The sequence below is a fragment of the Gorilla gorilla genome, chromosome 8, assembly GCF_029281585.2.
Source record: "Gorilla gorilla gorilla isolate KB3781 chromosome 8, NHGRI_mGorGor1-v2.1_pri, whole genome shotgun sequence".
In the NCBI taxonomy this organism is placed as follows: domain Eukaryota; kingdom Metazoa; phylum Chordata; class Mammalia; order Primates; family Hominidae; genus Gorilla; species Gorilla gorilla.
The window spans coordinates 140,412,049-140,425,876 of record NC_073232.2 but is presented as its reverse complement, the minus strand read 5'-3'; the positions used below and the strand labels follow the sequence as shown (position 1 = coordinate 140,425,876).

Genomic DNA, 13,828 nt, shown 5'->3' with positions numbered 1-13,828 from the left:
TTAATGTGGATGGGTTATATCTAGCTATATTTATATACTTTAAGTTAAGGCTAAGGAATTTAAAAATATTCATTTATTGATTCATTTTAAGATAGTGATGCACCTATTTCATGCTAACACCAATAACTTATTTTTATGGGAAAAAAACAACAAAATGAAAACAGCGCTTTAGTTCACATTTTTGCAAATCTCTGTAATACCTGGTTGAAACGGAGACAGTGGGAGTCTCCTCACTGCTTCTGCATTTGCAGAACCACACCCCACACTCTTGGGAGCATGAGAATGAGAAGGGCAAGTAACACAGAGGGTCATTAGATAAATGGTTTTGACCTTATGGACTCTCCTGAAAGGAATAGGAAGTCCTCAGGGGTCCCCTGCACCGAGGCCTCCCTGATCAAGGGAGCCAAGCTCCAAGGGTTGCTGGGGAGCTGGAGGAGGTGAGATGGGGCAGAGAGGCAGTTGTCACCAAAAGCGTGTTTAGGCTCCATTCACTTCACCCCAGGTGGCCTACTGAGCCCACATGGCCACCAGCGCAACTGAAGCAGACCCCCGTAGAATCCTGTGTAGAATTATTTTAGGATTCACCCATCTTGGCATGCACAAGCCATTTCAATTGAAGAATGTTTTCTAATAACAAAACATTGTAAACCTAAGTATGTGGCAATAGTAATGATTAAGTAAATTATGGTTTCCCGAAGCCCAGTGCTCTGCAGCCATCAAACAGAGAGTAAAAGCGAGAATGTGTTCAGTGGAGATAGCCTCAGGATATTTAAAAGCAGAGAACACAAAGTATATAGAATCGTGTTGTGTATGTTATGACCTTTTTTTCTGTGCTTTTGAAAAAAAGAATACACGTATAGCAGGAAAAGACACACCAAACTACTTTATATAATTGGTTGTGTTCGTGTTTGGTAAGATGTATGCACTGAAGAGGAAGGTTTCGATTTTTTTTTGTTTGTTTGTTTGAGACAGGGCTTTGCTCTGTCGCCCAGGCTGGAGTGCAGTGGCGCGATCTCAGCTCACTGCAGCCTCGACCGCCCGGGCTCAAGCGATCCTCCCACCTCAGCTGTCCCAGTAGCTAGAACTACAGGGGCGCCACCACGCCTGGCGAATTTTTTGTAGAGATGGGTTCTCTCCAGGTGGCCCAGGCTGGTTCTGAACTCCCGGGCTCAAGGGATCTTCCTGCTTCAGCTTCCCAAAGTGCGGGGATTACCGGCGTGAGCCACCGCGTCCCGCCTGTTTTTAATTTTTAGCAGTTTTAAATCTTCTGGCAATGAGTAATGTTATAGTGTCCCAGGTGTTTGGTCCTTTAAGAAAAGGATAGCAGGACGGGTTATCTCGGTGGGAGCGTGTTCCACCTCTGCCCTCCGCCAGCCGCCCTCGCCGGGGATGCACCCAGGTATTTTCCTCCGGATGAATGAATGGCTCGCCCACGGACACGCCAGCCCAGCCCCGGGAGCCCGGTTTCCCCGCCCCCTCCCCGCCCACGCCCTGCGCGCCCTTCCTATTGGTCCCATGCCGCGCTTTCCCGTTCAATCGCAGCGCTTAGCGCCAGAATTTGAATCTTCGTTTTCGTTTGAATTGGGCGGGCGCGCCGGGCTGGAAGAAGGAAGTGGAGGGCTGACGCGGCGGGCGGGAGGACTCGACTCGGTGGGAGCCGCTAGAGCCGGGCGCCTGGGGACGTAGCCTGTAGGGCCACCGGGTCCCCGTCAGAGGCGGCGGCGGGAGCAGCGGGGACTGCAGGCCGGGGCGCAGCGAGCGCGGCCCCGCGGGCTGCGGCCCGGTGTGTGCGGAGCGCGGCGGGCGCAGCGTGGCGGACGCAGCTTACCGGGCGGAGGTGAGCGCGGCGCCGGCTCCTCCTGCGGCGGACTTTGGGTGCGACTTGACAAGCGGTGGTTCGACAAGTGGCCTTGCGGGCCGGATCGTCCCAGGTGAGCTGCGGCCGGGACTCCTGGGAGCTGTCCGGGGTCGAAGGCCGAGCCGCGGGGACCCCCCGAGCTCTGCGGGGACGGGCAGGGGACAGACGCGCGGCCTGGGCCCGACTCCTCCTGGGCTCTGGCGAGGGCCTCTCGGTGGAAGCTCCCAGGAGGCGCAGACGCTGGCGACAACACCCCAGCAGCCGGACTTTGGGGCGCCGGGGGCTGCGGTAGGATCGTCCTGGGGTCCCCCCTGGCTAGCTGCGGTGTGCGCTTCTGTGGCCGGGGATAGGCGAATTGGGCACGGGGCCCTTCTTAGCTCCTTTGCTATCAGAGTAACTCGCACCTCTTTTGCAGTGGAAGAGTTGTAAATTTGCTTCTGGCCTTCCCCTACGGATTATACCTGGCCTTCCCCTACGGATTATACTCAACTTACTGTTTAGAAAATGTGGCCCACGAGACGCCTGGTTACTATCAAAAGGAGCGGGGTCGACGGTCCCCACTTTCCCCTGAGCCTCAGCACCTGCTTGTTTGGAAGGTGAGCCCCGCGGGCGCGCGCGGACGTTTTAGCTGAGAAAGAGGAAAATATCTTAGTCACAGAATACAGTCCAGAAACGCGCTCTAGGATTGGGTCCTGCCGTCACTTTTCCTTGGTGCTTCTCCCATTCATTACTAAGTTGACATAGCTGTGTTTTTTTGTTTTGTAAATATAAATTTGATGCTAGTTTGTATGTTTAAGTGGTTTTAAAAGTCAAGCCAATTAAAAAAATCGATTTGCTAATGTTGCGGTAAAGAAAGATGTAGATGATCTTCGTATGTCACTGGCTTCAGGCAGGCGTCTGAAGACACTGTGCGCCCCCGGGTGCCTCCACAGTGGGCATCACTGGCCACTGGGGACACAGAGGATGAAGGAAGGAAGCCATACACTTGCTTCTTGGCTCCTTGTGGCAATAGGAAAATGGGACAGAAAGTCTTCCTGCCTGGAATTTGAGAACGTTTCCTCTTATGTTGTCCTGTTTGGTGGTGGTAATAACCCTGTCCCTGTATAACAGGTATAGTTGCTGACAGTGCCCCATCAGCCTCTGACATGTGTCCCACTAGAGGCCTGAGAAGGGGGGTCATTTCACGTGTGGTCTGGGCCCTGAATCCCAGACCACACGGGATTCAGGCCTCACCCTGTCCTCCCAACCCCATCCCGGCCTCACCCTGTCCTCCCAACCCCATCCCCTACCTTGTTCCTCCCGCCTAAGGCATTCCAAGCCTTTGTTCACCTTGGTACTTCTTACACACTTGGAAGTTTACGATGGGAAAGTTCTCCCCTTCCCCAAGCTTGTGTGATTTCCATCATTCGGGCATCAGGTGAAATGTCACCTCCCAGGAAGCCTTGCATGAAAACTTGTATTTCCAACCCCACAGCTTCAGGGGTGAGTTGTGGGTTTGTCTCCCACTAGGCTGAGCTCCCCAAAGGCAAAGACTGTCTTGTTACTAATCACGTGCGCAGGGCCAGGGATGGTGTCTGGCATAGGGGGTGTGATCAATACCTAGCATTCTGGCAAGGGTCAGTAGAAACATGGGCTGGAGCCATGGATTTGCAATCTCTTGAGAGCAGTGGTTCTCACAGGAGGGTCATCTTACCTTCCAGGAGTCATTTGAATTTCCATGTCACAATATAGGAGGGGGGCATGCGCTGTCATCGCGGAGGAGAGGTCAGGGTGGGGCATCCTACCAGGCTCAGGGCAGCCCCCACAATACAGAAGCATCTGGCCCAAGATGTCAACAGTGCCAAAGCTCAGAAACACCCATCTATAGTCGTCCTCCTGCCAAACAAATTCTCAGTTGTAAGGGATAGTCTCTCCTTTGCTCAGATGTCCTGTTACCTTAAAATCAAATTATTTTATTGGGGTTAAGGAAGCTTTTCACTTTCCATAGATACCTTTCTCTTGAAAAGGAAAAATATAAACATTTCACCTCAAGTGGCAGTCCTTTTGCTTTTTTATACAGTACTCCTTGAATATATCTTCATGCAAGATTTTATAATTTAGAAATAATTCCTAAGTGTTTGGTCACATGACCTGGGTAGGAAGAGAGATTCTTAGACTCCAAAGGTTCAGATGGAGAACAGACAGGCCATTGCATAGTTTATTCAAATTTTTAAGATCACGGGCTAGAACAGGAACACTGAAGACTCCAGGAACCTACTAACAACTCTTCTGATTATTAGTTTGTATAGGTTTAGGAATTGTCTCTTCTGCTACTTTGCCATGGTGTTAGCTTTCTGTGGAAAAACAAGTTGAATTTAGATTTTTTTGTGTGTTGCTTGCAAATTAGTATTTTTATTGTTTAGAGACTTGAATCTGTCAGTAAATTCAGTGTAGTTTTAAAACAACAATGAAAAGCTTACCCATAATGAGCATTTACTATGTGCTAGGCAAATTAGTGACATGTACAACCATTTAATTGAACATCACATGATGTAGGTTCTAATGTAATCTCTTTATTGTATATGAAGAAACTGATGCACAGAAGTGCTAGCATCAAATAAGCACATTTGGGGATGATTAAACCTCTAAACATATTTAACATTACAAACAAATGTTTTTGAAAAAGCGCAGAGTATTAAAAATAGTCATTTTCCAAAATTGATGTAAGTATTCCTTTGTGTCTTTTAAGTATAGCTTTTCATATAAAAGGTAATTCGATTTGTATTCTAGTGTTTTCCCTTGTTTTTATATACTCTCTGTTTTAAAGATCTAATAGTTACATGTTTAATACTTCCAAAAGTTCTTTGCAAAATGCAAGATCGTTTACATTGCCCATTTTGTTTGTTACTCCTTTATGTCATATTTACAGATCAAACATTCTAGTCAAATTGTGGTTTATTTTGGGAAATTGAGGTAATCTTTTAAAAAGTTGCAGCAACCAAAAACACCTTCTTCTTTTGCATGAAGGGGTATTGAATGTGACATCCGTATCCAGCTTCCTGTTGTGTCAAAACAACATTGCAAAATTGAAATCAATGAGCAGGAGGTGAGTGGTTTTTTTGATGATCTACTTTTAAAGCTTTTTAGTTCACTTTTAATCTGTTCATTAGTTACATATTTCCCCTTCTTTTCACTTGCAGGCAATATTACATAATTTCAGTTCCACAAATCCAACACAAGTAAATGGGTCTGTTATTGATGAGCCTGTACGGCTAAAACATGGAGATGTAATAACTATTATTGATCGTTCCTTCAGGTAGGTAAAAGCTGATTGGTCTAACAGTAAATGTCATCTTCCGATTAACCATAAACTAGTGTCATAGTCAACTGTCATTCTTTAATGTTCATGGATGTCAAAGTATTTCAGGTTTTCATTCTCAACACTAATCTTAATTTAAAAGGATATGGATCTAGGAAGATGACTAATTGGGACAAAATGTGATGGAATTCAAGGATTTGGGTGCAAATAATTATGCAGAGGGAGGTTGACCTTGTCCTAAAGGAGTTTGTTATTTTCTTCCAAGTGTTTTGAAACTGCATGAGATTTTTCTATTCTTTTTTATTTTAAAGCAAAATATACACAGAGAAAAAGGTACAAAACAAGATGGACAGGTCAATTTATCATGTGAACACCCTTTTGATCACCACCTATTATGGACTGATTTGTGCTCTCCCGAAATTCATATTTTGAATTCCTAACCCCTTGTACCTTAGGATGTAACTGTATTTGGAAAGAGGGCATTTAAAAAGGCAATGAAGTCTTTTTGAGCTATTAGTATGGGCCCTAATCTGATGATTGGTGTCATTATAAGAGGAGATTAGGGAACACGTGCACAGAGGAAAGCCCATGAGAAGAGGCAGCAAGAAGGCAGCCATCTGCAAGTCAAGGAGAGAGGCACAGAGAAACCCAATCCAGCTGACACCTTGCTCTTGGACTTCCAGCCTCCAGCACTGAGAAGGGCATGTCTGTTTTTCAAGGCATTCAGTCTGTGGGACTTTATTATGATGGCCCTAGCAGACTAATACATCCTCAGCTCATATAGAACATTTCCAGAAGCTTTTTTAAAATGCTGTTGTCTAATCACTACTTCATTCCCTCAGCAAGTAAACCACTGTTTTGGCTTTTAGGATATCATAAACGTCTTGAGTTTCACTACCTAAGCATGGATCTCTGAACACGATAGTTTTGTCTGTTCTTATAAAAGTCCTTAACAGTGATACAAGAATGTGTACATTTGTGCCTGGCTTGTGCTTTTATGTGTGTGAGATTCATAGCATGTTGGACATCTCTGTAGTTTGTTCCTTCTCATGGCATAAATATTTCACTGAAACAAAAATGTTTAATATATACAATAATATACATAACTATACAGAATTCATTCATTCTTGATGGACATTTGACTAATGTCTAGTCTTTGAAATGTGTCAAGGTTTGCTTTATGAGCAGATATGGTTAATTATCTTACTAATCTGCCTTGTGTAATTGAAAACTGTATTCTACAGTGTCTCATATATATGTAATATATAATTATATATAATATATATTATAATTATATATAATATATAATTATAATATATAAAATATATAATTATATAATATTATATAGTATATACTGTATGTTATATAGTAATATATAATATAATAATATATATTATATATACCATATAGTGTATACTGTATAGTATATACTGTATACAGTATATACTATATGATATATACTGTATACAGTATATACTATATGATATATACTGTATACAGTATATACTATATGATATATACTGTATACAGTATATACTATATGATATATACTGTATACAGTATATACTATATGGTATATATAATACATATACTATATATATACAATATATTTATATTATATAATATATTATATATACAATATATTTATATTATATAATATATATACAATATATTTATATAATATATAATATATACATATATAATGTGTAATATATATACATACACAGATACACACACTCCCGTTAGATTCAAATCTATAATCTTAGTAAATTTTCCCCTACTATTATTCTAAGAGATATGTTCAAATCACCTACTGGGGATTGATTGATTGATTTGTTTTTATCTCTATCAGTTTTTGCTTTGTATATTTTGAGGCTGTACTATGGTGTACAAACTTAGAATGATGTCTTGGTGCATGGAACTCTCATTTAGAGATGTCCTCTGTTTTTAGTAGTGCTTTCTTTTCTGCTTAATGTTTCCTTTGGATGATGAGTATGGTTAAACTAATTTCCTTTTGATGAGTGCTTGTGTAGTATAACTTTTTCCACCCCCTTAATTTTAACTTTTCATAATTGTTATGGTTTAAGTTGTCTCTTGGAAACTGTTGTCAGGTGACCTCTTGTGTTTAACTGGAATATCTTCTTGCTGGATTGATCCTTATATAAAATATCCTTTTTCTCTATGAATAACTTTTGTCTGAGATGATTTTGTCTCATGTTAGTACAGTACTCCAGTTCCCCTCTGCTTGCTGTTTGCATGGTATATCTTTTCCCATGCTTTTATTTTAAAAGATTGTGTCTTTGAATCAAAATTGTGTCTCTTGTAGACAATGTATTAGTTGGGTCATTTAAAAATCCATTCTGCTAAATGAATCTCTCTTATTGTCTTCATTTGTATCAGCTGTTTTTTAATGCACCACTTAAATTCCCTGGTCAGTTCTTTTACTGTGCTTCTGGGAAGTTTGCCTTCATTTTTAAAGAGTATTTTTATTGAATACAGACTTCTATGTAGGAAGTTTTTCTTTTTTTCTTTTTCTTTTTGTTTGTTTGTTTGTTTGTTTTTGAGACAGAGTCTTGCTCTGTCACCCAGGCTGGAGTGCAGTGGTGTGATCTTGGCTCACTGCAACCTCCGCCTCCCGGGTTCAAGTGATTCTCATGCCTCACCCTACCAAGTAGCTGGGATTACAGGCACGCGACACAACGCCCGGCTAATTTTTGCAATTTTTAGTAGAGATGGCGTTTCACCATGATGGCCAGGCTGGTCTTGAACTCTTGGTCTCAAGTGATCCACCTGCTTTAGCCTCCCAAAATGCTGAGATTACAGGCATGAGCCACTGTGCCCGGCCTGTAGGTAGGAAGCTTTTGATGTTTATTGGAGGGCTGAACTGTTTTTCAAAACAAGATATTATCCAAATTGAGATAAATTCAGATGATTAAAGACATCCAACAAAGATTTGAAAGTGAATCTTAGAAAGAGAGACTTGATTCCAAACTCTCTACCATGAGAAATAATTTCAGATGTGTGACTGCTTCAGATCTTACTTAGGTTGCCTATAAATTCAAATCAGGTCATTTCACTGAGGCCAAAAGTTTTCATTATGCAAAATAAAGGATTGCTTCTATGACTTGATCACTGAGGTTTGCCAGGACAATTATGTATCTTGCTAAAGGTGATCTTCTTAAGATGTACCTGTCTTGTTCAGATACAGACTGAGTATGTGGGAAACTGAAGTGATCATAGTGTTCTAAAATATAGCTTTATAGTTACCCTGTAGTGTAAGTGTAGCTTTTTACTTACCCTGAAGTATGTGACTTCACAACGTGAGAAAGATTCAGTTACCTACAGGCTTCCTGGCTGGCCTTCCAAGCCATCAGATGATTTCCATGGACTTAAACTAGAAGAAACTTGACTTTGCTCTCATGTGCATTAGCTTATGTCATAGAAGGTGCTCGGGAATATTGTCAAATCATACCTGGGCTGTTCGTCAGTGATCAGAAGTTAATCTGGGTCCCCAGCCTCTGACGGTGGTGTTTCAAAACAAACTTGATGCAACTAATCCTAGTTTTTAATGTAAAAGCACTTTTCTAACTCTAAATTTATTTCTTTGTATAAGGTGATGTCTTGAACTAAACCCAAAGTTTGTTCGTTGATCCTTGGACATTAAGTGGATATGGAGACTTCCACCCCAGGGTATAAATTTTTAATCAGGATCTTTGTCGTTCTATAAACTGCAGGTATGAAAATGAAAGTCTTCAGAATGGAAGGAAGTCAACTGAATTTCCAAGAAAAATACGTGAACAGGTGATAGAAAATATCCAAGTTTGGGCTGATTCGTTTTGATGATATGAAATCATTTATGTATGCTTTAATGATTTCTTACTTGAAATCAGTTACAAAGAGGGTGGTTACTGTTATAGTAGGAAAATGTAACTAAAGTATAAAAACAAGTTGAACTTAGACATATTAAAATAATCTAAAATGATATTTCCTCTTTATTGTTCAAAATCAGAGCACTAAGTTGATCTTACACTTTTAGTCAAAAAGTCTATTAGAGTATGTTACGAGCTTTTTGCAAGCCCATGATTAGGATAGCCCCAACACATAGAGCTAACATTTGGGAATTGCATTATCTGGTGGCTCGTTTTGTCGCCCAGTCATTGTACTCATCCATCTTTATGTGTCTGAAATAATCACATTATGAAAATCATGAGTGCCAAAGGTGCTTCTCTATTTTGATAGATAGACGACCCATGAAACAGGAAGAGGGATCCTGTGCTTTGTCTTGTGAGAGAATCCTATAGTTTGAGTGTATCAGTGTGGAACAGATATTCCAATTGTACAGCTTATGAAAACATAACTGTCAACACGTGCTTCGAAATTTAGATAGTTTGAGTATATCAGTGTGGAAGAGGTATTTTAGTTGTACAGCTTATTAAAACAAAATTGTCGCCATGTGCTTGGAAATTTAGTGGGATTTAGGCTTAGGATGAGCCCTGAGAATTCATATTTTTCCTACATTTTAGAGTGCTCCTAAAGCTAGTTTCAGATGAGCTCCTTGGAATATCTTGGCTTAGGAGAGTTATCTTAGTTGCACCTGAAATTAGCAGTAGGTACCCTTGAATTTCAACATTTCTGCCTTATTTTTTTTTTTTTTTTTTTTTCTGAGACGGAGTCTCACTCCGTCACCCAGGCTGGAGTGCAGTGGTGCGATCTTGGCTCACTGCAACCTCCGCCTCCTGGGTTCAAGCAATTCTCCTGCCTTAGCCTCCTGAGTAGCTGGGACTACAGGTGCACACCACCATGCCTGACTAATTTTTGTATTTTTAGTAGAGACAGGGTTTCACCATATTGACCAGGCTGGTCTCGAACTCCTAACCTCGTGATCCGCCCACCTGGGCCTCCCAAAGTGCTGGGATTACAGGCTTGAGCCACCATGCCCAGTCCATTTCTGCCATTTAAGTACTGCTTCTTCCCTAGAGGAACAGCCTTAATGTTGAATCTGATGGTCATCAGTTCCCCTGCTGGAAGCCAGTTTCTGAGGCATCCCACACTGTAGCCACCAGGCAACTTGCTAGTCTATGGGAGTAAATAAACCAAAAAGCCAGTTGAACTGTGGGTTAGATATGTGCCACTCAGCAGTCTAGGAGCTGTTTGTTCTGTTACTGGTCTGTGATATAGTAAGTACTGAAATGGAGTATGTAGTAAATATGACAGAAATTCGACAGCAATTTTGTGGCTATTGAATGTAATCATACAACAAAAGTGAGATTATATACTTTACATATTCATAATTTTATTAGTGGTTCATTTATATTGTTTAGTCATAAGATTCTTGTTCCACTTCAGATTGGAAATAAAAAACCATCCCTCACATAGATAGTTTTAGAAGCAAGGTGTTATATATGAAGAAACCTAAAATTGATTAAGGAAGTTAGATTCTTTGCCTTTGGTAATATTTTTTAGATATTTTCTTAATAATCCAGATGATAAGCTTTTCTTCCTTTGGGACATCAGACTTTTATAAAAGTTATATATATATGTTATTCTTTAGTTCTTCCACCCTTCCGGAAACAATTCCATATGAAGGAAAGTTAGGGCGCTGTCTCTGGGGAGCCAGGTGGGGGCGCTGCGCCTGCTCCCAGGCTGTGAGGTTGCAGAACCTGTGAATGTACCATGTGTGCCTGTACCATGAATTTACTTAGGGTGAATCTAGGCTCTCAGATCCACCCGAAGTATCCACCAGTCAAGAGGGCGCACATGCCAAGTGGAGCCTCGGTTCATCCACAGGTCCTATGGCCCATTTGTGAGAAAACTGATGACGCAGTCAGTAGTTCTGAGCTCGTAGGGGGTTACAGATCTTCAGTATAGGTGATGTTTAATATTGACTTTGGTTCTTCCGCAATAGGATGTTGGGAAGTATCTTTAAAGGAAGTTATAAAAACGCACCGAGGTTTGATTTTAGTAATTTTAAGCCTCGAATTTGTTTCCTATTAATCACTCACTATTTTTTAACGAGTCAGCTAAGAAGTACTTTTATCCTGACCACTAGCTCCCAACTGACTTGAGCTCATTTCTCAAACAGTCTTTAAAAGTCATATAGCAGTGGTTTGGTAAAGAAAACAATTTTTTATTGTTTTTATTTTTATTTTTTGAGACAGAGTCTCGCTTTATTGCCCAGGCTAGAGTGCAGTGGTGCAATCTCTGCTCACTGCAACCTCTGCCTCCCGGGTTCCAGCAATTCTCCTGCCTTGGCCACCTGAGTAGCTGGGACTACAAGCACCTGCCACCACATCCAGCTAATGTTTGTATTTTCAGTAGAGGTGAGGTTACATCACGTTGGCCAGGCTGTTCTCAAACTCCTGACCTCAAGTGATCCGCCCACCTTGGCCTCCCAAAGTGCTGGGATTACAGGCATGATCCATCATGCCCAGCCAGAAAACAATAAATAATATTTTCACTGTTGTGACTGTCATCATTTAGAAAGACCTGCAAATAACTGTTCTTATTTTCCCAACTTACAGGAGCCAGCACGTCGTGTCTCAAGATCTAGCTTGTCTTCTGACCCTGGTGAGTAGTGGTTGGGTTTTGTTCCAGAATCCTGAAAGATCAGGTCTTTGCGAAGCATATTGGCAAAGAAGGGGCAACAAGAATGCGAGTGCTAAATGTCTAGCCTGTCAGAAATGGAGGAGGTGTCATTTAACATGTCAACAACAGACAGATGCCTAACTTTCCCTTGGTGACTGATGGTATGCTATGCTTAGGAGAGACTCTAGATATGAGAAAATTGCCTGTTCAGCTGTCAACTCAGTTCTCAATGGTTAGATAGCATGTGCTATTTCATACTGGTTATTGGAGCTGATATGATTTATATATTTGTATCATAATAACTAGTATCATAAGACTTGCAAGTTTTAGGCATTAAATAATTTGTAGGCCGAGTAAAAGCTAGCTTATAAGACAACCTGAAACAATTAAAATATTGAATTCCACAAATGTTAATCATTGAGAAAGTGTTGAACTTCTGTTTCTTATTTCATAATTCATTGCCAAGATGAGAAAGCTCAAGATTCCAAGCCCTATTCAAAAATCACTGAAGGAAAAGTTTCAGGAAGTCCTCAGGTACATATTAAGAATGTCAAAGAAGACAGTACTGCAGATGACTCAAAAGACAGTGTTGCTCAGGGAACACCTGATGTTCATTCCTCAGAACATGCTGGACGTAATGGCAGAAATGCAGCTGATCCCACTTCTGGGGATTTTAAAGAAATTTCCAGCGTTAAATTAGTGAGCCATTATGGAGAATTGAAGTCTGTTCCCACTACACAATGTCTTGATAACAGCAAAAAAAATGAATCTCCCTTTAGGAAGCTTTATGAGTCAGTGAAGAAAGAGTTGGATGTAAAATCACAAAAAGAAAATGTCCTACAGTGTTGTAGAAAATCTGGATTACAAACTGATTACACAACAGAGAAAGAAAGTGCTGATGGTTTACAGGGGGAAACCCAACTGTTGGTCTCGCGTAAGTCAAGACCAAAATCTGGTGGGAGCGGCCACGCTGTGGCAGAGCCTGCTTCACCTGAACAAGAGCTTGACCAGAACAAGGGGAAGGGAAGAGACGTGGAGTCTGTTCAGACTCCCAGCAAGGCTATGGGCGCCAGCTTTCCTCTCTTTGAACCGGCTAAAATGAAGACCCCTGTGCAATATTCACAGCAACAAAATTCTCCACAAAAACATAAGAACAAAGACCTGTATACTACTGGTAGAAGAGAGTCTGTGAATCTGGGTAAAAGTGAAGGCTTCAAGGCTGGTGATAAAACTCCTACTCCCAGGAAGCTTTCAACTAGAAATCGAACACCAGCTAAAGTTGAAGATGCAGCTGACTCTGCCGCTAAGCCAGAAAATCTCTCTTCCAAAACCAGAGGAAGTATTCCTACAGATGTGGAAGTTCTGCCTACGGAAACTGAAATTCACAATGAGCCATTTCTAACTCTGTGGCTCACTCAAGTTGAAAGGAAGATCCAAAAGGATTCCCTCAGCAAGCCTGAGAAATTGGGCACTACAGCTGGACAGATGTGCTCTGGGTTACCTGGTCTTAGTTCAGTTGATATCAACAACTTTGGTGATTCCATTAGTAAGTTTATTTAATTGTAAATTTATTTTTCCTAAAAGATGAACACCTTCTATGTAGCTGTGAGACCTTCATTCATTCAGTAGTGATTAGCTTTGTGGAAGATAATGTAAGCACATAAGGCACAGGAATAAGACAGACACGCACGCTGTTTTCGCTAATAGATGAATACTGAAGCCCTAGGTAATTGTAACAAGGAATGACAGAGGAGATGGAAGTTGTCAGGCAAGCATGAAGCAGGGGTTATTGAAGGAGATAGGGTGGCCCCAAAAATATTTGATTCTCCTCCATCTATCACAAAATAGAAAAGAGAATAATCATAATTGCTTTTCACGTGGAGTTTAATTCTGAACTACAATCAACTGTATCATATGAGTTTGGTCATGTGGAATAAATCACTGGAAATCATTGAACATAGTGGTGGTTCTCAGGTGTTGATACTCTGTTTTCAGAGTGTCCTACAATTTGCTGTAAACACTGGACTGTACCCATGAGTCTATATGCCAGGCAAATTTCCATGTGCTTGGCAGACATGAACACTTGA

General features: G+C 41.4%; 1 protein-coding gene across 3 annotated transcripts in view; it reads left to right on the top strand.

Annotated features, from left to right (window-relative positions):
- Positions 1–1,603: 1,603 nt before the first annotated feature.
- The window catches only part of MKI67 (marker of proliferation Ki-67), a 29,493-nt gene continuing 17,268 nt past the window's right edge, over positions 1,604–13,828 (top strand). Inside the window, exons 1-7 of one of the 3 annotated variants that reach the window (XM_031015355.3) lie at positions 1,604–1,931; positions 2,274–2,454; positions 4,865–4,943; positions 5,038–5,153; positions 8,891–8,957; positions 11,678–11,723; positions 12,208–13,287. In XM_031015355.3, coding sequence (XP_030871215.3) covers positions 2,363–2,454; positions 4,865–4,943; positions 5,038–5,153; positions 8,891–8,957; positions 11,678–11,723; positions 12,208–13,287 — 1,480 coding nt within the window. In that variant the 5' untranslated portion in view covers positions 1,604–1,931; positions 2,274–2,362. The remainder of the gene's footprint in view (positions 1,932–2,273; positions 2,455–4,864; positions 4,944–5,037; positions 5,154–8,890; positions 8,958–11,677; positions 11,724–12,207; positions 13,288–13,828) is intronic. The other 2 variants (XM_031015356.3, XM_055353699.2) reach the window with 2 other exon arrangements.